This window comes from Megascapheus bottae, chromosome 2 (genome assembly GCF_031878675.1).
Source record: "Megascapheus bottae isolate mThoBot1 chromosome 2, mThoBot2.hap1, whole genome shotgun sequence".
In the NCBI taxonomy this organism is placed as follows: domain Eukaryota; kingdom Metazoa; phylum Chordata; class Mammalia; order Rodentia; family Geomyidae; genus Megascapheus; species Megascapheus bottae.
The window spans coordinates 59,252,240-59,265,873 of record NC_143510.1 but is presented as its reverse complement, the minus strand read 5'-3'; the positions used below and the strand labels follow the sequence as shown (position 1 = coordinate 59,265,873).

Genomic DNA, 13,634 nt, shown 5'->3' with positions numbered 1-13,634 from the left:
AAAACTGAAATACTTAACAGTTAACCCTACATAGAGAAGTTTACACTTACAAGATTGATGATCACTTTTAGATGACTGAGAACTGACCTCTTCTGGAAGTCTGATGAAAATGAATGTCTTATCTTGGATTGAAATGGGGATGGAAAGGTTTTCAGACACATTTAGTTCAGCATCAAAGTTTGGAAACTGGCGTCTGGAGATTCTTGAATAAAGACAAAATACATAAACCAGAAGTGTTGCCATCCACAAATGTACCTTCATGTATGATCAAGTATAATGTCGTTATAATAATATCTGCTAATAGAAAATAAATGGTGAAAAAGAGCCAGGAGAAGCATGATAAACAGTGAGTTTTATAATGGAATTGGATACTATACTTAGCAGTCAATCTCTTGTTCCTAGCAAATTCAAAGAATTAGAAACATAATAATAGATATTATACAATGCACCCATCTAAGAATGCGACCTACTCATCTCCAGATCACAAAAGAACTCTGCAAGGTTAAGTATCTTCTCCATTGTGCCGGTGAGCAATACAAGGAATAGACAAGTCCAGTGAGTTCCCAAAGCCTCAAAGACAGGAAGCAGAGAAAATGGGAGACAGATCTGGACCCATTCGGTTCTATATTCCGTTTTTTCCCCCATGCCAGGAGTGGGGCTTGAACTCAGGGCCTTGCACTCTCACTTGGCTTTTTCAAGCAAACCTGGTGTTCTACTGCTTATGCCACACCTTTACTTGCAGTTTTTTGCTGGCTGATTAGAACAGAGAGTCTCATGGACTTTTCTGCCTGGTCTTGATTCAAATCTAGATCTTTAGCTTGCATCTCCTGAGAAGCTAGGTTTACAGGTCTAAGCCACCAGCACCACATCCCTTTCAGTTTAAATGAAGTTATCCTAGTTGAGGATCTTCCTGTGCTCTGCGCCATATACATCTTCTTTCTTCTATTTTCTGTGTGTCCTTATTCCCATGTTGTCTGTTGAAGCAAGCATCCACATTTCTTTGCATTCTCCTATTCTTTCATTCTTGTATATTTCTAGACCAAAAAAATCCTATCAGAAAAGACACTGGGGTACAGGTACCTCACTATAACAAATCCTTCCTTAGGTTGGCTGAAAGAAGACCAACTGACTCTCAATACTGATTTAATAACAACCTGTTCACAGATTCCCTTGCATGCCACAGTCAATATTGCCCAGAATAGAGCTAAAAAGGCAAAAAGCACAAGGAATAAGGCTGTTCTTGCTGGAAATATAGGTTTAATTTGTGGGGATCTAGAAAGCATAGCAATTTCTCATTTTGCTTCTGGCCTAAAACATGCAGCATCTTAGGAGCTTTCCTGATATGTCACGGGGATCCTTCAATCAGTCATACTGGGGATGGTGATAAATAAGAAATGATGGCACGGATCAAATGATAGTGAAAGGTGTGCATGTGTGAGAAACACGATGGAAACCTCATTAAACAAGTACCATGCACTTCAACAGGAAAATAATAGGAGGTTGAAATACGTCTTGTCTGGCATGCAAGTACTACTGGGAAGAGGGCAGATAAACAAATGAAGAGGAAGGGTGAATGAATACAGTCAAAATATTAATTGTGAAGATGAAGCAAGGAAATTTGATGAGATTAGTTTTGAAAAAGGGAAGAAGGAAAGAATAGAAGAGGTGATTCTGATCATGATGTACTATAAATGGACTTGTTAAAGTGAATCCACCTACACAAGTAATCGAGGCCAACTTAAAAAATTTCTGGAGTGTCACATAAAATTTACTTCTAAGAAATTAAATATAATTTAGATTCTTCTATATTGCATAGGCTTCAGAATTACTGATCACTTATCAAAAATGAAGTAGCCTTTGGGTAGAAGCAGAAATTTTTTCAAATGCTACCAGAAAGGAATATTACACATCCAATTCCATTGTTTTTATTAATGCCTTGACAAAAATCCATATCACATGATCAGTTATACAGGGCTCTAGGCATTCATACACAATGAGGCCAAAGGAGAATATTTTTAGGAGAGAAACACAAAGGTTCATATAAAATAACTCAAAATGAACTCCAGAAAATAAAAGCAAGAGGTTTTTTCCTTCATTGCTGTTTTTGTTTTCTTTTCTTTTGTCATGTTTATCTAGCTTTTAGGGGAGGGATGGAAATGGAGGGACAAAGGTTAAACAAATGTAGCAGTGGTACTAGATACTATGTTGAAAATGAACTATACAATTTGTAGGTAGGGATCTGAGGGAAAAACTGGAAGAAAGGAAAGGAATGACAGTGTCAAAAATAAATGTACTCTTTACCTGATTTATGTAACTGTAACCCCTCTGTAACCTTTATAACAACAATTAAAAAAGAAGAAATAACCCATAAAAAAGAGTAAATGTGGGGCTAGGAGCTTGGCCTAGTGGTAGAGTGCTTGCCTAACATGCACAAAGACCCGGGGTTCAATTCCTCAGTACCACATACATAAAAAAAAAAAGCCAAAAGTAGTGCTGAGGCTCAAGTGATAGAGGGCTAGTCTTGAGGAAAGCCGAAGGACAGTGCTCAGGCCTTGAGTTCAAGGCCCACAATTGGCAAAAAATAAAAATAAAAATAGAAAAGAGTAAATGTATTACACTGAGTCATTCTAAAACAAACTTTCATACTTAATTTACCTTTTGTTTCTAAGACAACAGAAAAAAAACAAAGTCCTAATTACATACTGTGTTGCATTGTCCACAATTAGCTGTGATTCTGCCCTGTGGTTTGTCTTCAGCTCAATAGCACACTTTCTTGACTTAAGAGTCTCAAAAAGATCTTTCAGGAGGTTACCAGGTTCAATACTTGGTAACTGTCTAATATCACCTAAAAACAAAAACAAAAATGGAAATAGATACAGTAGATATGGGGTGAGATTCTAAAACTTAGAAATTATTTTTAATTCTTACAAGTGATACATGCTATCATTACCTTGTGCGCATGCACACGCGCACACACACACACACACACACAAACACACACACCTCTAAAGCATTACTTAGGAGCACTAAATATTTTTAAAACATTTAACAAAAGCAACCTTCAAGTTCAATAATGTAAAATTTATAAAAAGATGTGAAAGCCGGACACCAGTGGCTCATGCCCGCAATCCTAGCTACTCAGGAGGCTGACATCTGAGGGTTGTAGTTCAAAGCCAAGTGGGGCAGGAAAATCCACGAGACTCTTATCTCCAATAAACTACTCAGGAAAAGCTGGAAGTGGTAGTAAAAGCTCAAGAGGTAGAGTGCTAGCCTTGAGCACAAACAAGCTCAGACAGAGTATTCAGGCCTTGAGTTCAAGCCTCAAGACCAGAAAAAAAAACAACACAGTAAAGTAACAAAACCCTGTCAGATATGGATTTTAACTGATACGTAAAAATAGGCCTTACATATGCAGTATTTAGTTAAGTATGGCATCTTTATTATCCTACCAGGCATGGAAGATCTATGACTGACTATATAAAATAAATACATGAAATACAAACTAGGTGTATTTGATAATTACAATGTACTGCTCTATTATAAGCTTTCTTTGAAGCCACGCCCCCCACCCCTAGCGTGGTTCATATCTGCAATTCTACCTACTCAGGAGGCTGAGATGTTCAAACTGCAGTTCCTAGCCAGCCTAAGTCATATCATTGCTCATTTCATTGGTCACAACAAAGACCAATCCAAGCTGATTAGAAGAGTGGCTGGACTGACTGTGTACCATGAACTAATGTCAGCAACGTACTACCCACAATGACTGAAACCAGTGAACACCACCAATATTTCAACTTACCAAGGATAATAAGCTTGGAAAGTCTGGAGTGCTCACATAATAATTTTAAGACTGATTTGAAGATCCCTACAGATACCAAACTCCCTTCATCCACAACCAGAACTCTAACTGAAGAAAATTTCCAGGGCATATCCTTGTTCACCAGCTTTTTGTCCCATAAATAGAAGCTGTAATTGACCTGTAAGTGAAACATGCATATCTAAAGTCAGGCTTAGAGACATTAACAGCAAGTTATTCTAAAATAAAACTCCTATAGGAATAAGGAAAGGAGAAAACAAAGGGAAAAGGGAGGATGGGGGGGGGAGGGAAGGAAGAAAGAGGGGTGGAAGGAAGAGAGGGAGGGAGGAGGAAGAGTACAAGGAAGAAGGAGGGATGGATGGAAGGATGGAAGGAGGCTAAGTAGGTAGGTAGGCAGATAGGTAAACAGGTAGGTAGGTCTTCTTAACCTTCAAACAAAAATTAAGATACTAGGACAAGGAGTATGGTCTAGTGGTAGAGTGCCTGCCTAGCATGCATGAAGTCTTGGGTTGATTCCTTGGTACCACATACACATAAATAGCTGGAAGTGGCGTTATGGTTCAAGTGGTAGAGCGCTAGCCTTGAGAAAGCCCAAGGACAGTGACCAGGCCCTGAGTTCAAGCCTCAGGACAGGAAAAAAATTAAGATAAATTGATCAGAGTTGAGCATGCTATGAAACTCAATCAAAACTGCTGTCTGATGACTTTCCTCATTCAATCCTTCATACTCATCAGACATGAATCTTCTTAGGTCTCTACTCACTCCAGTAAGAAAGGTAATGACAAGTAATTTTGAGATGTTTACTGGTTCTGTGCTCCCATGTAATCTTAAACCTGTTCTTCCTTCCTTCTTTAAGAGCCTAAGGCACCCTAGGAAAGCAAGTTCAAGGTGTGTCACCAGGTGTGCAAAAATCTTTGATGAGTAGGGAAATTAGGGCAGGGCAACAAACTGGGAGGTCAAATTTCAATTCATATCTTAGTTCTGGCTCTTACTGAGCTCTTGAACCACTGGTTAAGAGCTCAAACTTCAGTTGACTTGTCTATAAAGGGGAAGATGACTTCACCTGCTTGCTTCAGTGGTTCATTGAGAATTTAATCAAATAATACCTCAATATTTCACCCACTGTAGAGCCTGCGTTCTGTGTCTAATCCACACTGAATTTCTAATATTCTGAAATTCTGACTTTACTCCAACTAATGAGACCACCTAAACCAAGAACTCTTCTCCTCTGAGCCTCCATGTCCTTCAGAGCTCTTCACAAATCTTCCAACTACCTACTCCCTTTATGTATAGAATCGTACACTGGGGCTAAAACAAACTCTCCAGCTCTTTCCAACTTCCAGTGGTTCATGCCCATAATCTGGGTTACTTAGAGGGCTGAGACCTGAGAGTCATGGTTTGAAGCCATCTGGGACACAATAGTCTGTGAGACTCTTACCTCTAGTCAAATATGGAAGAGTGAGAAGTGTAGGTGTGGCCCAAGTGAGGAAATACCAGCTTTGCATGAAAAAAAAAAAAGCTAACTGAGAATGAGAATGTGAGACCCTGAGTTCAAGCCCCAGAAAGAACAGCATAAACAAAACAAATTCCAACTCTTAAATAAAGCCAATGTTATTTTTAAGTATATTGACACATTTGAAGTTTTTGCTATGTGACTATCTGCCAGCCACTTTTCTAGAAAAACAGAAGAAAAAGTCCTCACCTCCAAGGAGCTTTCATTCATAAAAGACAGACTTATCGAACTATTCCTTCCAGCTCCACGGATATGCAGAATACCATCTGTGGGCTATGACATGTTTGTAGTCAGTGCCTATGAGAAACAGACATAGTGCCAGGATCTGAACTAATTAAATTACTAAGCATATTTCATTCAGCTGACATTGTTTTTTAATCCGAGATGACTTTCTCAGTGACTGGAGAGGTATACTGACTTATGTTATGGCACTGGCTCCATTCTCACAACAAAACACCAAGTTTATAGAATGTCTGTTTTGAAAAACACTAATCTACATGATGAGCTACTGCAGGGTAGGAACCTAAGAGATATTCATAAATATCATAATTCAATGTTAGAAGATAGATGTCTGACACCATGAGCTCACAGAGGTGCACTGTGATGCTGTGACAGTCACTGTGTGAACAAGACAGCTACAAAATACCCCATGGGGATACTGTAGACATGCCGATACTGTAGACAAAGACCAATCTACATTCCCAACTGGTAGAGGCTGGGACAGCACACGATTTCATCCCACCAACTCAAAATAGTGAGAGGAAAAAAAAAACCTTTCAGCTGTTTATTTCTAAGTTTTATTTATAAATAAACTTATTTCTAAGTTTATTTCTAAGTTTTTCCATTGAACATCATTGGACCTCAGTTGACTATGTAACTTCAGGAAACAAAAGGACAGCCAGCACAAAGGCACACAGCACTAATTCCAGCTACCTAGGAGGCTAAGATGAGGGAATCACAATTTCAAACCATGTTGGACAAGCAAAAAAAAGGAAGGATAGCTGGATGGAGGGAAAGAGGAAGTAAGAAAGGAGAGGAAGAAGGGAGAGGAAGAGGAACATAGGAAGGATGGAGAAGGGAGGAGAAAAGGAAGGGAAGAAAGGGGGAGGAAAGGGAAATGGGATTGAAGATAGGAAAGGGGGAGGGGGAAGGGAAAAGGGAGAGGGAAAGAAGGGAGGAAAAAGAAAGGAAAGGGAGGAGAAGGAAGGGTTGTAATAGTGGCCCTACTAATCATTTTAAGGAAGATATAAGTTTGTCTCTAAGCCTAATATATTGGGGAAATTTATGTATATATGCAAATACAGATGGAACCAAATATGTATATACAAAAATGCAAGCAGGTAACATAAGGAGATGGGTAGCGTTGGGACAGAAGGGGAGAATGAGAGAAGGTAACAATGGTCACGATGTACTATGTTCATAAATTGGGCTTGTTTTTTTGTTTTTGCCAGTTGTGAGGCTTGAACTCAGGACCTGGATGTTGTCCTTGAGCCTCTTTGTGCTCAAGGTCAGCAATCTCCCAGGGCCTTTTCTGCCAGGTCTGGCTTCAAACCATGATCCTTAGATCTCAGCCTCCTGAGAAGCGAGCACAGGCATGAAGCACTGGCATTGGGCTTATAAATGGGTATTTTGTGCTCCTTCATTTTAAAATATTTTAAAAGTAGGAAAAAAAATAAGACAAATGTTCATGCACAGACACGATGTTGCAGCCTTTACCTGACATAGCGTGTAAGCAGGGAGACCCGTTTTCTCTCTCAGTAAGCCAGTCGCTTTCCCCGTAGGTGCAGTAAGCAACACCTCAATAGCCTTGTCCATGGCGGGCTTCTTTTGCTCAGTAAAGGTAAACCAGTCTTCCGGAACATCCTGGTCCTGTTCAAAATCTTTGCATGCTTTTTCCACTTCTCTTTCTTCTAGCTGCTGCAAGCACTTAAAAAGTTGGCTGACAATTGTAGTCTTCCCACAGCCACCTTTCCCGCTGATGACTGTCACAGCATTGGAGCAAATCATTTCCAAAGCTGCCACCTGGTCCTGATCCAGTTGCACTTCATGGATCCCTGTGTCGATTTCATTTTCACCATTCCAAACAAAGCCATCACCACTCTGAGAGCTTAGAGCATCTGTGGAATTTTCCAATCTTATTTCACCAGGTTTGTTTTCCTCAAACACATCCTCATCTCTTGCCTCTTGCAGTTTGGTGGTACAGAGAGATGCCAACACCTCCTTAACATCCACACAGATGTGCCACGGGGGCCTCTGTATAAGGCTACATATGGAAAATGCGATGCCCTTTTCAGCCTGGTAAAGGTCATAAAGAAAGACACATCCTTTCTCATATGTCACCACATCGATATCCTTCAGGAACTTCAGAGACTGCCAAGCATCATAGAAAGACATTTGGTCTGACAATGCTGAAGTTAAGTCGGCTTCTTCAACATACGTGTGCCCGTGCTCTCTACATATCTGCTTCAGCTTAGAGTAGATGATCAAGGCATTCTTCTCGAGATCACACATCAACTGGAGAAGGAACGGGCACTGACAGTAGGCTGTCCAACTAGCCTCACAGCGCAAAAGCTTCAGTTGTCTGTAGGTAATCTTTAAGAAAAGTAAGTTCCAACTTGCTTCATAAAAGTTACAAAGATTAATGCATCTTATTAGAATTAGTGAAAACACCGGCTGGGAATGTGGCTTAGTGGTAGAGTGCTTGCCTAGCATGCATAAAGCCCTGGGCTCGATTCCTCAGTACCACATACACAGAAAAGGCCAGAAGTAGCAATGTGGCTCAAGTGGCAGAGTGTTAGCCCTGAGCAAAAAAAAGCTCAGGTACAGTGCCTAGGCCCTGAGTTCAAGTCCTAGGACTAGCCAAAAGAAAAAAAAAATTACTTCAAGTATTATTTGGTAACGGTTATTACTCCCAGAAAAAAATATATTTCAACTAAATTTGGAAGAAAAATTATATCCTAAAGCATCACTACATTGCTTAAATGAACTAAACTAAGATCTACATAAGCTTTTGTTGTTCTAGACTGGGATTCAAACTCAGAATACGATGCTTGCTTTTCACATTGGCTGGCACTTTATATAACCTGAACCACACCGCCAACCACAACATCTGTATAATTTTTAAATTTTATAAGCGCATTATACACATCTTGTTTACTTTGTATTAACACTGAGGATTGAATTCAGGGCCTCGGCACTAAAGTTTTGTGCTTTACCAGTTGTTCCACAGCTCCACTTTCTGTTTGTTTGTTGGTTTGTTGGTTGGTAGTTAACTGGATATAAGCATTTCATGGACTTTCCTTCCTATACTGGCATCAAACCACTGTGCTTAGATCTCAGCCTCCTGAGCAGTAAGATTACAAATATGAGTCACTGATAACTTAATCTTTTATTCTTTTCTTTCTTTCTTTCTCCTCACCACCTGCCTTTTCTTTGTCAGTTATGGGTCTTGAACTCGAGGTCTAGGCATAGGCCCTGAGCTCTTTTGGTCAAGGTGAGTGCTCTACCACTTTGAGCTACAGCTCGACTTCCAGTCTTTGAGTGGTTATTTGAAGATAAGACTCTCCCAGGGACTTTTCTGCCCCAGCTGCTTCAACCCAAGATTCTCAAATCTCAGACTCCTGAGTAGCTAGGACTGCAGACAAACATGAGCTATCTGAGACCAGCTGAAAACTTTTAAACAAAAGGATTAATTTGTATTCTCTTCCTTCTTCTTGGGGCTCTGCTTCTCTTCTCTACCACACAAATATACAATGACAATATGTTTCCAAGTTTTTCAAAGTAATTACAGTCCTATGATGTAAGGAATAAATTTGTTATTCTCATATTTCTCAGACTTTTTAAATTGTATATTCATTTTAATTGTATATTAATTGTATTGTATATTCATTTTAATTCATTATTAATTGTATATTCATTTTAAATGAAGTGCTATTGGGCTAGGCGTGGGGGCTCATGCCTGTAATCCTAGCTACTCAGGAGGCTGAGATCTGAGGATCAAGGTTCAAAGCCAGCCCAGACACTAAAGACCATGAGACTCTTATCTTCAATTAATCACTAGAAAAGGGGAAATGGGGTTGTAGCTCAAGGACTAAGCCTTCACTTGAAGAGCTCAGGGAAAACACCCATGCCCAGGGATAGGGCCCGAATCCTTGAGCTGAAGAGTTCAGGGACAGTATCCAGGCCTAGACTTCAAGCCACATGACCTCCTCCCACCTTCCCCCCTGAAAAATGAAGTACTATCAAGACTGAACTCCAGCTGCCTGGTGACTCACACCTAAAATTCTAGCTACTCAGAAGTATATTTGAAGCCAGTCTAAACTGAAAAGTCCCAGAGACTCTTATCTTCAATTAGCCAGTAAAAAGACAGAACTGAAGGTGTGGCTCAAGTAGTAGAATATTAGCCTGAGTTAAAAAAAAAAAAAAAAAAAAAAGTTAAGCAAGAGCATGAGGCCCTGAGTTCAAATCCTAGTACTGCTCCCCAACCAAAAAAAAAAAAATGAGGCCGGGAGTTTGGCCTAGTGGTTAAAGTGCTTGCCTAGCATGCATGAAGATCCAGGTTCGATTCCTCGGTACCACATACATAGAAAAAAACCGGAAGGGGTGCTGAGGCTCAAGTGGTAGAGCTCTAGCCTTGAGAAAGTCCAAGGACAGTGCTCAGGCCCTGAGCTCAAGCCCAGGACTGGCAAAAAAAAAAAAAAAAAAAAAAAAAAAAAAAGGTATCACATTTGATTCCAACACCAATGAAACCTCAGAATTACTTTTCCACTCTTGGTCTCTAACAACAAGAATAGAAATGGACTCATTTGTAAATTATTTGTTATACCAACTACAAATCAAATGATACCATGAAACTCCATTATAATGATGGCAGTTTTCAACAGTATTGGAAAGTGTGCTTCACAGCCCAATAGATTTCCCAAACTCATTAGACCTTGGACTTCAATGACATCTATATTCAAGCTGAAATAACAGTTTTGTAAGGGAAAACCATCTGTCATATTCAACTATATAATTAAATCAATAGTAATCATCTAAATGTCACACACTTTGTGATTCTGGTTTTCATTCACAAATGTATTGACGATATAGAAACATGAAAGTTACAGATACATGGAGTTTTATGTGTACTTGTAAATCTCAACCAGAAATCAACATTAGGATCCACACAAAAACATTGAAATGCAAAACCTATCAAATTTTCAAGACCTTGCCTTACAGAAAAATTACTAAGGCTGGGAGTGTGGCCTAGTGGTAGACTGCTTGCCATTCCTCTGTACAACACACACAGAAAAGTTGGAAGTGGATGCTGTGGCTCAATTGGTAGAGGGTTTACCTTGATAAAACTCAAGGACAGGGGCCAGGAGTTTGGCCTAGTGGTTAAAGTGCTTGCCTAGCATGCATGAAGACCGGGGTTTGATTCCTCGGTACCACATACATAGAAAAAAGCCGGAAGTGGTGCTGAGGCTCAAGTGGTAGAGCTCTAGCCTTGAGAAAGTGCAAAGACAGTGCTCAGGCCCTGAGCTCAAGCCCCAGGACTGGCAAAAATAAAGCAAACAAATAAACAAAAGAAGATTACTAAATGCTGAACAAATGCTTTACTTACTTTACTAAATCCCAGCTTCCATGGATCTGTACTTAAAATCTCTTCTATCTTCTCCAATACATATGTAGAACCTGTGCTTATGAGCTGTCTAAAGTGTCGTGGCAAAAGAACTGGAAGGAATTCCATTATTTTTGGAAACTGCAAAGCTCTCATTACATTTATAAATGGAACTGCAGGAAAACAGGAAGGAAATTAAAACACAAATGAGCCTAGAGAAGGATTTGAAGGACTTTCTCACTTAGCACAACCAGTTTAAGAGATCCAAATCAAATTCAAAATTGTACTTCAAGCAGCAAGAGAACTGATACAAGAATTGTTGTTTTGTACTGAGCTGGTTTTCATTGTGCTTATTACTAAACTTTATGATCTCTAAGGATATAAATAATTACTACTTATTTCTTTTATTTGCAACACACCAGAATAAAATTTAAAACTAAACACAAAACATAACTTATACATTCATTTTAATAATCATTTACGCAAATTAATTAGAATGTTTTCACTTGATGCAATGGCTTATACCTATAGTCCCAGCTACTCAGGAAGCTGAGGTCTGAGGTCATGTGAAGCCAGTCTAGGCAGGAAAATGGATGAGATTCTTACCTCCAGGTAATCAGCAACAAATTAAGTAGAGCTCTGGCTAAGTCAAAAAGCTAGGGGACAGTGCTCAGGTCCTGAGTTCAAGCCCCATTATCAGCACAAAAAGATAAAATAAAGCCAGGTACCGTGGCTCATGCCAGTAATCCTAACTACTCAGGAGGCTGAGATCTAATGATCTCAGGGTTCAAAGCCAGCCCAGGCACAAAAGGACCTGAGACTCTTATCTCCAATTAACCTCTAGAAAATGGGAAATGGGACTTGGCTCAAGGGTAGGGCAGTAGCCTTGAAATGAAGAGCTCAGGGACAGGGCCCAGGCCAGTTCAAGCCCCATGACCCATTAAATAAATAAATAAATAATGACAAATCTTTCATTCCCAAGGTCATATTCGATGTGCCAAAATTATATATGTATGTCCATATAAAAATTATTTTGAGACACTGTGAATTAAAATCTTTCCAAAATGGATTACTCGTAGACTTGTACCTCTCTTCTGCCTCAAAAAAAAATTTGTTTTGTGTGTGTGTGGTGTGTATGTGGTGTGTGTGTGTGTGTGTGTGTGTGTGTGTGTGTGTGTGTGTTTTCCTAGGACTTGAACTCAGGGCCTGGATACTTTCCCTGAGCTTTTTCCATCAAAGCTAGGACTCTGACACTTGAGTCATAGTTCCACTTCCCCCTTTTTTCTTTTTCTTTTTTGTTTGGGGGCAGGGAGGGCTGTTAATTGAAGAGTGTCACAAACTTTCCTGCCAGGCTGGCTTCAAACAGTGATCCTCTGATCTTAGCCTCTTGAGTAGCCAGGATTATAAGCATGAACCACCAGCACCCAGCTTGAACTTTTCCTTAAGGACTCAAGTTACTTTCCGTGAACACAAAATCAGAGCAGGAGAATCACATCAAAGAGCCAAAAAAGCACTGAAAGGATTTTAAGATACCATACACAATCCCTTCACACGACAGATGAGGAACTCAAAAGCAACATCTATAACTTTTCTTCAAACCAAGAAATACTTCAGATTTTCTATTTTTTCACAATCTGAAAAAACTGGACAAACAAGATCCAAGTCTAAACATGAAGTTCATTATGTGTCTCATACACACCTTTGACACACAGCCTGAACATAATCTTAGACAGTATTTATAGTAATTCTGTACATGAAGCAACACATGTGGACCTCAGTCAGAAAGCATCACTTTGTGGCATTTTAATTATGTTCAGAAAACTTCAGATTTGGAGCACTCTAGAGCTTCAGAGTAGAGATATTCAATGTTGATATTAATATTGTAAACAGTAACAATTCAAAAAAAAGTCATATGGGGCTGGGAATGTGGCTTAGTGGTAAAATGCTTGCCTAGCATGCATGAAGCCCTGGGTTCAATTCCTCAGTACCACATACACAAAAAAAAGCCAGAAGTGTATCTATGGCTTAAGTGGTAGAGTCGTAGCCTAAAGTACAGACAGGTTTGGGAATAGTGCCCAAACCCTGAGTTCAAGCTCCAAGACTGGTAAGAGAAAACCATCAACAACAAGAAGACCCATAATACTTACTCTGCTTTTCCAGAAGAAGACTTATCTTATCCTCTGATTCCAAATCTTCCAGCTCATTCTGTGCAGACTTTCTTTTAGCCTTCCTTTGGATTTCTCTGTAAAATGTCCTTAATGTTTTCCTAAGAGTTTTGAAGTGCAGGTCTTTATAGCTTGATACTGCATTTATCCATGCTAAAAATTTATTTATTACTTCAGAGGGGAGCCCACATTCCTTAAGAAAAAGGGAGCAGATATTTTTTTGATATGGTGGTGACATGTCAGACTGTAAAAAGTATGACGGATGCCCTTGAACTTGATACCTCTTGGATGCTACTGGCTTCACCTGCACCCTCACTCGCCACCAAGCACCAGTGAATGGAAAACGACCAATCACTTCACAATTCTCTCCAGTGAGTTCATCAGGAATGGTAACTAAACGGGGGAGAAAAAAGTTAATTAAGGAAACTCACAAACCTCTTTCCTGATTTTTTTTAATTGTTGGGGTGATGTACAGAGGGTACAGTTCCATTCATCAGGCAGTGGGTCTATTATTTCTTGAACAATGTTACCCCTTCC

The 13,634-nt window shown here is 39.6% G+C and overlaps 1 protein-coding gene across 1 annotated transcript in view; it reads right to left on the bottom strand.

Moving 5' to 3' along the window:
- Window positions 1-13,634, bottom strand: part of Helb (DNA helicase B) — a 28,415-nt gene that overhangs the window by 12,922 nt on the left and 1,859 nt on the right. The window contains exons 2-7 of the mRNA XM_090328077.1: window positions 13,080-13,490; window positions 10,936-11,105; window positions 7,047-7,922; window positions 3,800-3,977; window positions 2,704-2,845; window positions 51-202 (exon numbers count right to left, since the gene is read on the bottom strand). Of these exons, the coding sequence (XP_090184203.1) occupies window positions 51-202; window positions 2,704-2,845; window positions 3,800-3,977; window positions 7,047-7,922; window positions 10,936-11,105; window positions 13,080-13,490 (1,929 nt within the window). The remainder of the gene's footprint in view (window positions 1-50; window positions 203-2,703; window positions 2,846-3,799; window positions 3,978-7,046; window positions 7,923-10,935; window positions 11,106-13,079; window positions 13,491-13,634) is intronic.